The 13,723-nt window shown below is 40.9% G+C and overlaps 1 protein-coding gene across 2 annotated transcripts in view; it reads right to left on the bottom strand.

Moving 5' to 3' along the window:
- Nucleotides 1–13,723, bottom strand: part of LOC118832755 (protein FAM122B-like) — a 94,588-nt gene that overhangs the window by 47,634 nt on the left and 33,231 nt on the right. Inside the window, exon 10 of one of the 2 annotated variants that reach the window (XM_036740098.1) lies at nt 5,536–7,244. The exons of the other annotated variant lie outside the window; for it this stretch is intronic. Coding sequence (XP_036595993.1) covers nt 7,094–7,244 — 151 coding nt within the window. The 3' untranslated portion in view covers nt 5,536–7,093. Of the gene's footprint in view, nt 1–5,535; nt 7,245–13,723 lie in introns of those variants that run through there. 2 annotated transcript variants of the gene reach the window in all.

The raw sequence follows: 13,723 nt of genomic DNA, 5'->3' as shown, positions 1-13,723 counted from the left end.
GAAGGCCAGAATGCAGAGTGCTTGGCGCGATAACAGTAATAATATTTATACAGCACTTTAACATTTACATTTATTATCTCATTTGGTCCTTACAACTCTGTGAGGTTAAGTACTATCATTATCCCCATTTTCTGAACGAGGAAGCTGAGGTTCAGAGAGGTTAAGTAATTTCCCCAGTGACACACAGCAGATAAAGGAAGCATTTATTAAATGCCTACTCTGTGCCAGGCTCTGTGCTAAGCATCTTACTAATATTATCTCATTTGATCCTCACAACAACCCTGGGAGGTGGGTGCTATCATTATTCCCATTTTACAGGCAAGGAAACTGAGGCAGGCAGAGGTAAAGTGACTTAAATGGGGTCACCCAGCTCGGAAGCGTCTGAGGTCAGATTTACTTGGCTCTTTCTGTTTTCAGGCCTGATGCTCTATCTACTGTACTACCTGGTTGCCTCGTATTCTCCTCATTTTACTGAAGAAATTGAGACAGGTTAACTGATCTGCCCAGGGTCACTCACATGGCTAGTAAGTATCTGCACCAGGATTTGAACATTCTTACCCATCACACCATCCAGCTTCATGACAGCTGCATATTTAATGAGCTTGTCATTTATGCCTTTATCCAAGTCAGTGATAAAAATTTCAAATGGTACATACAGGGGCATGTACCAATTCCTGGGGTACTCGAATCCATACTAGTCTGACTGTCAAGTTGATTTAGAACCATTAATAACTACTCTTAATCCAGCCAACCAATTCCAAGTCCATTTAATTGTCCTCTTGTCAAGCCCTTATCTCTCCAACTTTTCTGTATCATACAATGAAAATAACACCGGATTTGAAGCCAGAGGACCTGGGTTCAAATTCTGGTTCTACCATTTTGACCATGGCCAAATTATTTCCCTTCCTTGAGCCTCAGTTTCCTCATCTGTAAAATGAAGAGGTCAAATTAGATTACCACTAAATCTATGCTATGATACTATGAAATGATTTGTTCAAATTTAGGTGAACCAAATCTGGAGCGTCAGAAAAGGAAAGAAGGTTCAATTGTCATGATTTGCACTTGATGAAACCATGCTGGGCTCATTGTATTAACTGCTTCCTTTCCTACATAGTCATTAGTTATCTGTTTCATGATCTATTCTCATTTTCCCAGAAACCAACTTCAAGCCCACAGGCATGTAAAGTTTGCACTCCATTATCTTCCCCTTAGTGAAAACTGAATGACGTTTGTCCTCCAGTCTGGCAGCATCTCTCCCATCTGCCATGATCTTTCTGACATCACTTAAGTAGTTTGGCATCACATCTGCAGGTTCTTTCAATATCCAAGGATGTAGTTCATGTGGACCAAGATATGAGTTCATCAAGGGCAGAACTGGGGGTTTTCCTTTTATCTCTACTTATTTTGAGTACTGACTCCCTGTTTGCCCTTTTATTTTGTTATTTCCAGTTCAAAAAATCTTCTCTTTGGCAGAGAAAGCAAGCAAAATGAGACTTGACACAAGCACTGCCTGCTCTCTGTTGTCAGCGACCTCATCCATCCAAGAGGTGGTCCTTTCATTTTTCTTTTTTTGATCCTTCTCTTTCTCTCAACAGGAGATAAGAGATAGGAACTGGACCATGGATTTCATCGATATAGGTAATTCCCAGGTGAGGAAATTCCCTTTACCAATGTGGGTTGGCAGCTTCTCTGCAATTTATAGTCATAGAGTTGCCCAGAGCATTGAGAGGTTAAGTGTTCAGCATTTAGCACAGTGCTTAGCACACATCAAATGTTTACTGAATTGACGTGCTCACTCGAACCTAGATCTTCCCGGCTCAGAGGCCAGCTCTGTCCACTATACCATGCCCCACTGTTGTTGTCATTGGCATTCCTTACTAGGTAATTCTGAGTTTTAGCACTCGACACTATTTTATAGAATGATCTTATATTCATCCTTCTTTCTTCCAGTCTCCCATTTAAAGGTGGCCAAACCCTTTACTTGTACTGTTGATTTTTTCTCCTGTTGTGTCCTCTGGAAACTTGTCCCACAGTTATCTCCCCCACCCCTTCCCTGGGGGGAAAAATTGATAGGATTTGAAGTGTAGAAATAGGAAGAGGAAGTTCAAGATGGATGACCCCAATTTTCTTGATAAAGTCAAGGTCCTCTGATGAGAGGGAGGAGGAAATTATGTTCTTGAAGCAGAGTTGGTTTCATTGGAAGTAATGAAGAGATGGTAGAATTTTCTGTTGATACCCAAGGGGGATTCTGGGTACTTTAAAGATTGATAGCACCAATTCTTTACCCAATATTTCAAAATTTATTGCTTTCCTTTTTCTTGATATATAGGCATTGTATCCTAAGCATCATTTTCACACTTATCAGCCATGCTTGTTTTGATTTATATAAAAAGAACTAAGGGGAGGAAAAAAGGGAAAAGACAGAATAGAAATCGATTTTCCTGTGGTAATTGGTCAAGAAGGGAAAAGGGGATTCAAGAAGTGTTCCGTTCATTCAACAGTAACAGATATTCAGGAGTGACCTATCTCTATGTGCTGAACCTAAAGGAGCTTTCAGCCTAGCAAGAGTGATAATATGTACACAAATTAAAAGCGCAAAACGTGAATAGCATACATCACCATAGCTAACACTTATGTAGTGCTTAAGTACTAGGCACTGTACTGAGTGCTTTACTATCATTATCTCACTTGATCCTTACAACAGCTTTATTTTACAGATGCAGAAACTGAGGCAAACAGCAGTTAAGTGACTTGCCCAGGGTCACACGGCTAGTGTGTCTGAAGCTGGATTTCAACTCAGGTCTTCCTGACTCCAGGCCTGGTGCTCTTTGAGGGGGGAATCACTACTGGCTTGTTGGGGGAGGGTAAGTGAAAGCTTCATGGAGGAGGGTTTTTTGAGATGAGAAGGGTGTCAACAAGTGATGTAGAGCAATCCAAGGGTCAGGGTGAATAAAGATGCAGAAGTAGGAGACTGCAGGACATGTTCGGATAATGATGAGTGGTCCAGTTTTACTACCAGGTAGAGTATAAGGAAATAAATTTCAGATAAATTCAGTAGGGAAGCAGGGGAAGGGGAAGGAAGCACATGCAACTTGGTAGCTTCCTAATTTAGCTAATGATTCTTGCTAAGCAGAAACTGCTAAAGGGGCTAGCCCAGGGGTGGGGAAACTGGGGCTTGGAAGCCACGTGTGGCTCCCTAGGTCCTCAAGTATAACCTTTTGACTGAATCCAAACTACACAGAATGGATTCAGTCAAAGGGCCACACTTGAGGACCTAGAGAGCCACATGTAGCCTTAAGGCTGCAGGTTCCCCACCCCTGGACTAGCCTTGTTAGTAGTTTCTGTGTTGCTAAAGAACTGCAAGTGCTTCCCTTCCCAGTGCTGGTTCAAAGCCCTGGCTGCTTTGCTCTGTTATGTATGGGAATGGGGAGCATGGGTGCTGTGTTGGGGGGAGGGGTAGTACAGAGAGAGTAGAAGCAGATGAAAGGTGAGAAGTTAGGCTGAAGCCAGATTGTGGACAAGTTCATTGAACACATATGTACCTACTATGTACAAGGCACTGGGGGAGATATAAAGATAAAATCAGAAACAGTCCCTGCTTGCAGCCACAATCTCATCAGTGTAATAAGGTGTACCCCCAAAGGTCTGTGTGGAGTACATATGATGGTCACTAGAGGTAGAATTAACGATGCTGGGAGCAGTTAGGAGGAATGGAGGTGGGGGAAGCAGGGCACACAGCATGTGCTGCATCCCTAGGGGCAAACAAAGGAGGTAGATGATAGGGACCTCGATCCAATTTCCTTCAGCCAATAAGTGGTGCTTGGTGGTCCAGGGTAGCTTGGGATGGGGAAGAGAAGGTAGTGTGCAGTAAACCAACAAATTTATGAGTTGAGGAGTATCTGAAATGTAGGAACTTGATGGTGCAAGTTCTCAGGTGTTCAATGCTCTTCTGTAAATTCAAAATAGTAATATGGTCAAAGCTAACTTTGTGAATTAGAAGAATTATCAGGGATACAAAAGGGAGAGAATTAAGCTCTGCCAGAGGTACGAGATAAAAAATATGATGGGAAAGTCAGAGTCACTCACCAGTGAGAAAAGAGACAGCCAGGCTTTTTTTTTTTTTTTGAAGAAAATACAAAGTTTTATGTATGTGTTCACATTTTATGAGATTTTCATTCTAATGTTTACAAAGGCCAACATTTCACAGAAAACTTTCCATCACTCCCAAAACAGTAATTATGAAATACATCACTTCTACAAGTCAGGCAGACGAAACCATCTGATGGCCATGAGGGAGATGCTGGTCCTCCCATCCCTTATCCATGTGGCCAAACAGAGACACTGAGAAGAGGGTGGGAGAGCACAATGGGGATAAATGACAACCTCTACATCACATCATAACAGATATGATTTTTCAAATGGCAGAGTGAACTTTATATGGAAATAAAGGGACACTGTCAACAAAGTTCATTTGCCAGACTGTCAACAAAGTTCATTAGTCAATTGACCTTCATTTAGAGTCGATTTCAAACAGATCACTGTGTGTGATCATTTAAAAACACCCCCCCCCCTTTTTTTTTGGTCCAGACCCATGATTTCATTGGTATAGGGCATTCCATATGCTGAATGCAGGTCAGCAACTCATCTGGAATAGAACCCCAGAGTGGCCTGGGGCCTTAAGTGACTTGTCCGTGGTCACACAGCTAGTATATGTTAAAGACAGATCTTGAACTCAGGTTTTCCTGACTCCAAGATGTAACCTCTAACCACTAACACCAAGCTACTGTTTAATCAATGAAAGATAATGTCATGGGTCTTATCTCTTAGCTCTTATATCCTCATAGTGAACACTGCAGGAATATGCTGATGCCTCATTTCTCTTCTCCAGCTCCTTCCCTCCTAATTCAATGATTAAAATTTTAAAATTAAATTTAATCATCTATAAGAATTGAAAGGTTCTATCTTAGCAATCAATTCAGAGTCTGAAAATTATGGCTGAAAGTGTCCCTTTAAGGCAAAAAAGACAGCAAAGTGAAAGTGGATAAATATTCTGTAAGATAAAACACTCTAGTCATTACTGTACAGGCAAAAACATCTTAAATAATATGGTTCATATACAAAGAAAATGAATACATTGAATACTGTAGAACTAATTATATGTTCTCTTTTAAATGGCACACTATGGATTAATTTTTTACAATATACACATCTATTTGAGGTGGGGAAAACTAGTGATGCTCCACGGGTAAAAATAATACAAGTAATAAATCCATTATTGGCTACCATGACTATTACAAGTTAAAATAAAGAACACGAGATACTGTAATTGGACTCCTGTAGGCCACACCATGTCCTTGTTAGAGCTGAAAAGAGAGTCTTCTCCCTTCCAGCCAAGCTACACAATATTGCCAATTTTTGCTTACCTTCAAAACACATAATTTCTCTTTAAAATTCAGTGTTATTTTCTTCAAAAACAAAACAAAACACAAATGCTGTATTTTAGACAAAAGCATTTTGAACCACCATTCAAAAATGAAAGCTTATGGCAGGCAATTTTGTATATTAGAGACAAGCCAGCAGTTACTACCAAACATTTAAAAAATTTTAATCATAAAAAAATACTATACTTCATCACACAGACTTTTTACATAGTTATAAATAATAAATAGCATGATAGTAGATTATAATCAATGGATTATCTAGCTCAGTTAATATTTTTCCTGTTATGAAATTCCTTATTTTGCTACCTCAGACTAACTGAAATGCTCCTTACAATTCAAATTTGACTCATAAAAGTAGAATACAGAGCTAATATTCAATTATCAGTCCTGCAAACCTTTTTTCTCCCTAGAAATTAAACTTCCTAGACTTGCCCTTTTTCAAGGCAGCATGAATGTTATTTAAGCCCATCCATCTTCTCTAGTGGCAACACAAAAACTGTGATGCAGAGGGACTGAATCATTGGTACTAATCACCGGTAGGGGAAAGAAACAAATCTAAAAGTTGAAAAGCAATAAGAAAAAGGCGCACCAGACCCAATATCAGATCATTATACATGGCACCCCCTTTTGCTTTCCCCTTCCCCTATGGTTTACATTCTTTAATAGTAGAACAATGTCCCCTAAGGCACAAAAATCCCATTGGCCTCAATGCCACAGGAGACATTGCTGGCCCCATGTGCACTCTCCTGCACAGTAGTTTTTTAGGTCAGTAACACTGGCTAGTCACTTCTGGATGCACTAGACATCTTTGATCAAGGCTGGAATTTCTTTTCCTTGACAACAAATAACTAGAAATATTAATAATATGTTATACATTCCTCGGGGCTACAAGTTTTGGGAAAAAATGTTAGCTACCACTATTCCTGGGTTATAGGGATCTGGAACATTCTTACTAACTAATTCAGGCATACTACCAAGTCCATTAACATTTCAAACATTAAAACCAATCCTCATCCTTCCATACAATCTTAACTACAAAGGAGCAACACTGGCAGCTACAGAGACCACTAAGTATTTCCTGGTCTGGCCACAAGCAAGCAGCTCAAAGAGGAAAAAGGAGAAATCATATATTTAAATCTGATGAGAAAAAGCATTTAAATATAACCAAATGCAAGTCTTTTACGTTTGTAAAATGAAGAGCAATATAGAACTATTTCTTTAATGGGAAGAATAGGGAATGGAGGTCTCTCTCAAACAAGAGACTTTCTGATCAGTTTTATAACTGCCATTTACTTTTGTTGGCGAAAGGAGCCATACTAGAAAATAGTTTCTATCAGTACTCAAACTACAGGACGTTAAGGAGGTAGCCTTTTAGGCATCAAAAGTAAAACATAGCAACAGCAACCCAAAGTTAATTTTAATAGTCTGAACAGTCACTTAACGCAAAAGGAAATTTGCAAAAACTAGCAGTAAGGTTAATATATCTATGAATTAAACCTTTGGGAATAGAGATGTTAAGGGATGATGTTACATTAATTTTTATCCTAATTAATATCTCATCCTCATTAAGGATCAAAGTCCCTTTCCCTGCCTACTGGAGTCTTTTGTCTAGAAAACAGCACGGTCAGAACACTGAATGAGAAATGGTTAAGTCACTTGGGTGAAAGGTCATCCATCAAGATGAACGAAGAGCATGAATTGGAACATGTTACTGGAGAGTCTGTGGCATTGCTGACTTTAGCCAATGAGTCTGAGGATGAGCCAATGCTGCTACTACTGCCATCCAGAATATCTGAAGACAGACTGAGGACAAAGCAGAGACAGTCATGAGCAGGTGGGCCTCTCAGGTAAGTACAACATGCAACTGCTGCATGGTTTGAGAAATCACAAATCAGGAGAACATTTGCAAATTGTGCAGTTAAGAAAGGAACAGTAAAATGTTACATTTAAAATGATTTTAAAACCCCACGAAGGCCCTGCAAACTCAAAGACAGACTTTTATTCTTTTATTCCATTTCTGGTTTCCAAGGAGTCCCCGAATTTCTACATATGCCATCGATGCCTTGGATGGTGCCCAGCTTGTGTGTGGCTTCACCTCCAATATCACTGAGACCTAAGGCCAGTTGGGGAAACTCCCTCTCATCTTTAGTTCAAGATACTTCTGTCTCTGTATCTCCTCCTATCTGTCCCATCAGTCTTAGGGAAAGAGGTGTCCTTTAGTCTCCAAAGTGAACCTGTATCCTAGGTACCATCACTAGGTGACCACATATCCACCCACTTGTCTCAGCCTCTTCCTTTCCCCCGGCTCCTTTTCTGCCTTTGAACATATATAGCTTATGTGCTCTTGCTTTCTCTTTCTCTCTCTGTCTCACGTGCACACAAACACACACACACGCGCACACACACACACCTGTTTGAGAAGTTTGGCAGTTAAAGGAAAAAGAGGAAAAGAATGATCTAGCTGGAGAGGGTAGGAAGGCTAGAAGTGGTCCATACTTGCCACCATTTTCCCTCTCCTTAATTACCCACAGTCCATTCCAACTGCCCTAATCAATGTGGTTATCTGGCTAAGCTGCCTTCTCAGCCTCTCAGTGGCAAGATCCTTCTGGACCAGGATCTCTTTTCCTTCTTGGATATTCTCCCTTGGCTTCTGGTTACCATCCTATCCTGGATCTCCTCCCACCCTCTTTAGTGCCCTTTTTCTATTCTGTTCATAGTTTCTTTTCATCCTCCTGACCCCTCTTCTCTTGATATTCATACTTTCAGTTTCCTTATTCTCAAAGTTTTGGCTTCCACAAAGTTCCCGCTGTAACCCCCCTAAGTCTACCCCTTTATCACCTCAGGCCTAGGTTTCTGCACTTGCCTAACTGGCCTCTTCCCTGCTGATTCATCCTACATAATTCCAAATTCTTCTAGTAATCAAATAATTACTTCATGCCCTATTTTCACTGTGTCATTCTCCTACTCCAAAATTGCCAGGGACTCCTTAGGGGCCTAGAGTAAAATCCAAATGCCTCATCCTAGTATCATAGCCCTCTCTAACATGGCCCTATCTTCTGCCATCTATGGCATAAACTATCCAGTCTAGTCAAGATGGTCTCCATCTGTCTCTCTTCATCTTGGTATAAAACCCCTCTACAATCTAGCCCCAACATACTCCTCCAGCTATCTCAAATATGATCCCCTACAGAAAGCCTATTCTGTAGTTAAATTGACTCCTCAGTGATCCCTGACCATATCTGAGATACTGCCTCAATACTTGCTTGTGCCATGACCCCTGCCTCACCAAGTTCTGTTTCTCAAGGGCCTTTCCTCCATCAAGCCTTTGTGCCTCACTCCAGCCTCTTCTACTCACCAATGACACATTTTGTACTACTTGTTACATACGGCTTCATCATAGTCATTTGGAAACAGCTTACTTCTATCATTAGGCTGCAAAATCAAGATAAAAAATGCCCTAGCTTGGAATGGGGGGGTCATTCAGACAGCATTGGGGGAAGAGTGGTATAGCTTTGTATCCTAAGTATAAAAAAGGACTTCCTAAGTCAGTCAGGTATTTCTTACCTGAGAACAAACTATTTTCACACATTAGCCTATCAAATAAACACAGACTTCGAGTACTTAGGTTATTTTTGGAATGCTAATTAGCCAGCCATCATTTTTATGGCCTGAGCAGCAGCATACATTTATTTCTATGGTGCTTTAAGGTTTACAAAGTATTTCACCAATGTCTCCTTTGATATTCACAAAACCATGGTAAGGGATAGCCCAAGTAATATTGCCCCCAATTTTAAAAATGAGGAAATCCAATATATTTCCCTAGCACAGGAGTTTTTGTGACTTTTTTTTAAACCATCCCTTGAAATATTTCTTCTCCTCCTTCACAGCTTTTCTTTTTCTTCCTTTCTTTTGTCTCTCCTTTTTGGGCCCATTAATTTTAGACCCCTAGCATACATGGACACAAGCAGTAGTTGCTTAATTGACCTTGCTGGTGGCAGGCTATTACTGCTCCCTAACTCTTTCACACAAACTAAATAGTTTCTATTTTGAAACCTGATTTTTAATCTTGAAGAGGCAGCATGGTGTCATGGAAAGAGAGGTGACCTCTGAGCCAGAAAAACCAAAGTTCAAGTGCCACCTCTGACCAATACTGGCTGACACAAACTCTTGGCAAAAGTCACTTAATGTCAGTGCTCTAAGACCAGAAGTTGGTGAGAAGGTGCCAACTTGCGGTGGTATAGGGAGTTTCTTCACTCTGGAGTTACCCATACCAATGAAATCATAGGTCAGTCAGTCAGCAAGCATTTATTAAGCACCTACTATGAGCTGGATGTTGTGCTAATTGCTGGGGCTACAAAGAAAGGCAAAAGACAGTCCCTGCTATTAAGGAGCTCACAGTCTAATGGGGGAGGCAACATGCAAACAACTATATGTACAAACTAGATATATAAAGGATAAATTCAAGATAATTAGTAAAGGGAAAGCCCAAGAGTTAAGGATGATCAGGAAAGGCTTCTTGTAGAAGGTGGGATTTGAGCTGGGAAGGAAGCCTGGGAAGTCAGGAGGTGGAGATGAGGACAGCTTGTAAGAATGGTTGAATTCAAGAGATGAAGAAGAGCAAGGAGGCCAATGTCCACTGGACTGTAGAGTATGTGGAAGAGAGGAAGGTCTAAGAAGGCTGGAAAGGTTGCCTTGGGGCAGGAGAGGGAGCCAGGTAATGAAGGGCTTTAAAAACCAAACAGAAGATTTGATCCTGATTTGATCTTGGAAGTGATAGGGAGCCACTGCGGTTTTATGAATAAGGGAAGTGGTGACATGATCAGACCTTCAACTTTAGAAAAACCAATTTGGTGGCTTAGTAGGAGAAAGACTGGAGTAGGGAGAGACTTGAAGCAGGAAGACCAACCATCAGGCTATTGCAATAGGTGAGGCCATGAACATTGTACCAGGGTGGTAGCAGTATCAGAGTAGAGAAGGGGGAGTAGAAAAGAGATGTTACAAAGGTAAAATAGCCAAGTCTTGGCAATTGACTGAATTTATGGTGGGTAAGAAAGTGACACATTCAGGATGACACCTAGGTTACGACCTGGGTAAACAGAAAGACAGTGGTGCCCTCAACAATAACAGGAAAATTAGAGAGAGGGCCCACCTTGAGGGGGATAGACAGTGAGCACCTAGATTTAAACTCGAATTTCATCATTTAAAAGTAAAACTAACCAAAAAATAACTACCCACCTCTTAACATGGAATTTTTAAAAATTGCTATATGAAATTTCTATATTCAAAAAAAGTGATTTTTGCCCACAAGTAAGAACACACCTTAATTACAGGAGATCGAAATGTGGCACAAAAGGAATTTGTAGATGTTCAAAATCATGCAAATAATCTCTTACTGGATTTCTATATGTATATAAAAGCAGGGGTCCAAGAGGCTCTGAACCTGGAAAAAACTAAACCTAGCCTTTCCTTAGGGAAAAAGCCAAAACAAACTAAGGGAGCTAACAGACTCTAAAAAAAATACAAAATTAAAAAGCAAAGCCAAAAAGCACTTCTCTAATCCAGTACTCACACAGTACTGCCACTGTATATATTCAGGTTTCTAAAGCCCACTGCCTTCAAATCTATCATTACTAAAAGCGCTTTTAAGTGGAGGAAATAGGGAAAACTGAGCTGGTTCAAAGACTTTTTTCAACGTGTAAGATAACTGGTGAACTGAATTGACTGGAATAAGAATATAGTCAACACAGTTATTTACACTACTGGAGGAAAGCAGATGTGCAAATAGAAACCACCCCTTCCTCCCCATGGAAATCCAAAAATTGCTTTTATTTGACTAGGATGCAGCATTTTTTGCCTCTGCTAAAAATCAGCTTGCATTCCTAAAGCACGTATTAGCTGAGTAGCAGGAGAAAGCCATCCCTGCTACGTGGCAGGGACAAAGTAGGCTCATATTAAAAACTGGTCACTACCTGGATAATCTGAATAGAAAGAGGTAGAAGTTAACTGTACACTTGTACCAGGTTACAGAATACTCTCATTTCCTCAAACAAACCCAACACTCATTCAAAACATCAACTATCATTCCTGCAGAGAAATATCTCTTCTAGCATGGTTTATTACTAACTCAAAAGAAACTCATGAATAGAGCTTTCCAGAAAGTTAGAGGAATATAAACTTGATCTGCCTTTTTTTATGTAGTTTCCACAGTTTCTTCCCTAATATTGAACAAGCCAGACCTCTGATCCCCAATTGCGGAAGAATTGCGGCAGATGGTTTACCAATTGCCACTCATTTCATTTACTCTTGAGATTACTACTAGTCTGTACTGTGATTTGCAAATTGAGAATTTGAGAAATCCTTCATCAGATGTTTTCACTAAGCTAAAATATAGATTGTACAAATACTTTTTCTGTTGTAGAACCAGAGATTTCCAACTAGAAAGGAGCTAAGAGGTCATCTAATTCAACCCCCTTAGAATTTCACTGAGGAAAAAACTGAGGCAGAGAGAGAGAGAGAGAGAGAGAGAGACCTGCCCTGCCCCCCCCCCCAAGGTCACACGAGCAGCACGTGTCAGAGCTGGGCCTCAAAGCTGAGTTCTCTGATCCCAGATACGGCATTCTTCCTACTATACCATGCTAATAGTCCACCTCCCTAATTTCACGGAAGAGGAAACTGAGGCCCAGGAGGGTTCAGTGATTTGTCAGAGGCCACACAGGTAGAAAGTAAGCAGTAGAAGTGGGTTTAGAACCCAGGCCATCTGACTAGATCTAGCACTCTGCTCACTGCACCCCCCGCCTCTCACCTCAGGCCCCAAGACAGATGCTCTGTGACTACAGACAGAAGACACCATTCAAAGCACAAAAGGCAGATCATCAGCACCTAGCACCATGCCTTTTGCACATATGTGTTCAATAAAGACTGGTTTAACAATCACATTACCCATTTCGGTAATTGTATAAAGGCAGCTCTACCAATATGACTTTCAATTCCTAATGCTGTTTTAACGTGTCTCAAACTGCCAAATAAGGACAGAAAAAAGCTAAGTATAGTTATTTTAATTATAAAAAGGAAAAATGGCTAACATAAATAAAAACTGTAGATTATGATAAAAAAAAAGTCAATTATCTAATACTGGTAATGCTAACCCTTTGACCAGGGCTACAAACAACCAAATTATCTGATTTGAGTTTCCCCTTCTCTTCCTGTCCTGGCCCCTCTCTGATGGAGGTGCTAATGAGCAACAGCCACAAGAATACTTTGGCTGAGCCTCAGAGAGAGGAGAGGAAAGGTAAAGGGCTTGGGTAATTCACAAACTGGCTAATCAGTAGGCCTCATGTAAAAGATGATTAATTTATTCCAGCCTCCAGATGCTGAATACATATAACCAGGCAATCATAGAACCTCAAAATAGCAAGGAGGTTTTCCCCCCCTCAATTATGCCTTATGCCTAAAAAAACCCCCAAGGGTTAAAAGTAAATGAAATTAAAATACCTGAACCAGATAGCAACAAAATGAAGGCTTGCAGGATGACTCCAGCTGAGGGGGTAAGCTGTGCCTCTATCAGACTCCAGCCGACATCCTGGAACTGTGCTGTTGCCATGATTCACTTTCTAGCAGATTTGGGGCACGGCTATTCAGGGTTTCATCTGTGGGGCTTAATTACTGAAACGGCCAAAGGCCTTCTTTCGAGGGATGCTTCCTCTGTAGACACACTGAGGACAATTCTTTAAGGAAAGCTCTAGTTCAGTTCCTGGGACTCGGGGCTTCAAGTTGGAGAGGACTTCCAGATAGATGAGGAAACTAGGGCTAAGACAGAAGGAACTTCCCCGAGGAGATAGAGTGAGGGAATGACAGAAAGGGATTTGAACCTGGGACCTCCGACTCCAAATTCAAGGCTCTTTCTGCTATACAAGCAGCCTCCCAGTTTTACAGATCCAGATGCCCAACACACAAAAAAAGCCTGACTCCAGCTCCCTTCAGGAGAAATCAGTACCCAGTATGTGGCAGTTGCTGTGAACTATCAGAATGCATAGGACAGTTGAGTCAGAGCTTCAAAACAATCAAAATCCAGGCCATACAGAGTTTCACTGATAACACTTTCAATTGCTCTCAGAAGGGGGTTAGAAGACATCATATGTGCTCACTTGGACAATATGCTGCCAATTTACACCTGGAGGCAGCCAAGCTGCTAGGATAGATACCAGCTGAAGTCTCCAAATGAAACTTCAGGGGAGCCTCATGTAGGATTTGTGACAGTATATGCTACCTGAAGAAAAAGGAAG

Source organism: Trichosurus vulpecula, chromosome X (genome assembly GCF_011100635.1).
Source record: "Trichosurus vulpecula isolate mTriVul1 chromosome X, mTriVul1.pri, whole genome shotgun sequence".
NCBI lineage: Eukaryota > Metazoa > Chordata > Mammalia > Diprotodontia > Phalangeridae > Trichosurus > Trichosurus vulpecula.
The sequence above is the reverse complement of the archived record's forward strand: the minus strand, read 5'-3'. Positions and strand labels throughout refer to the sequence as shown.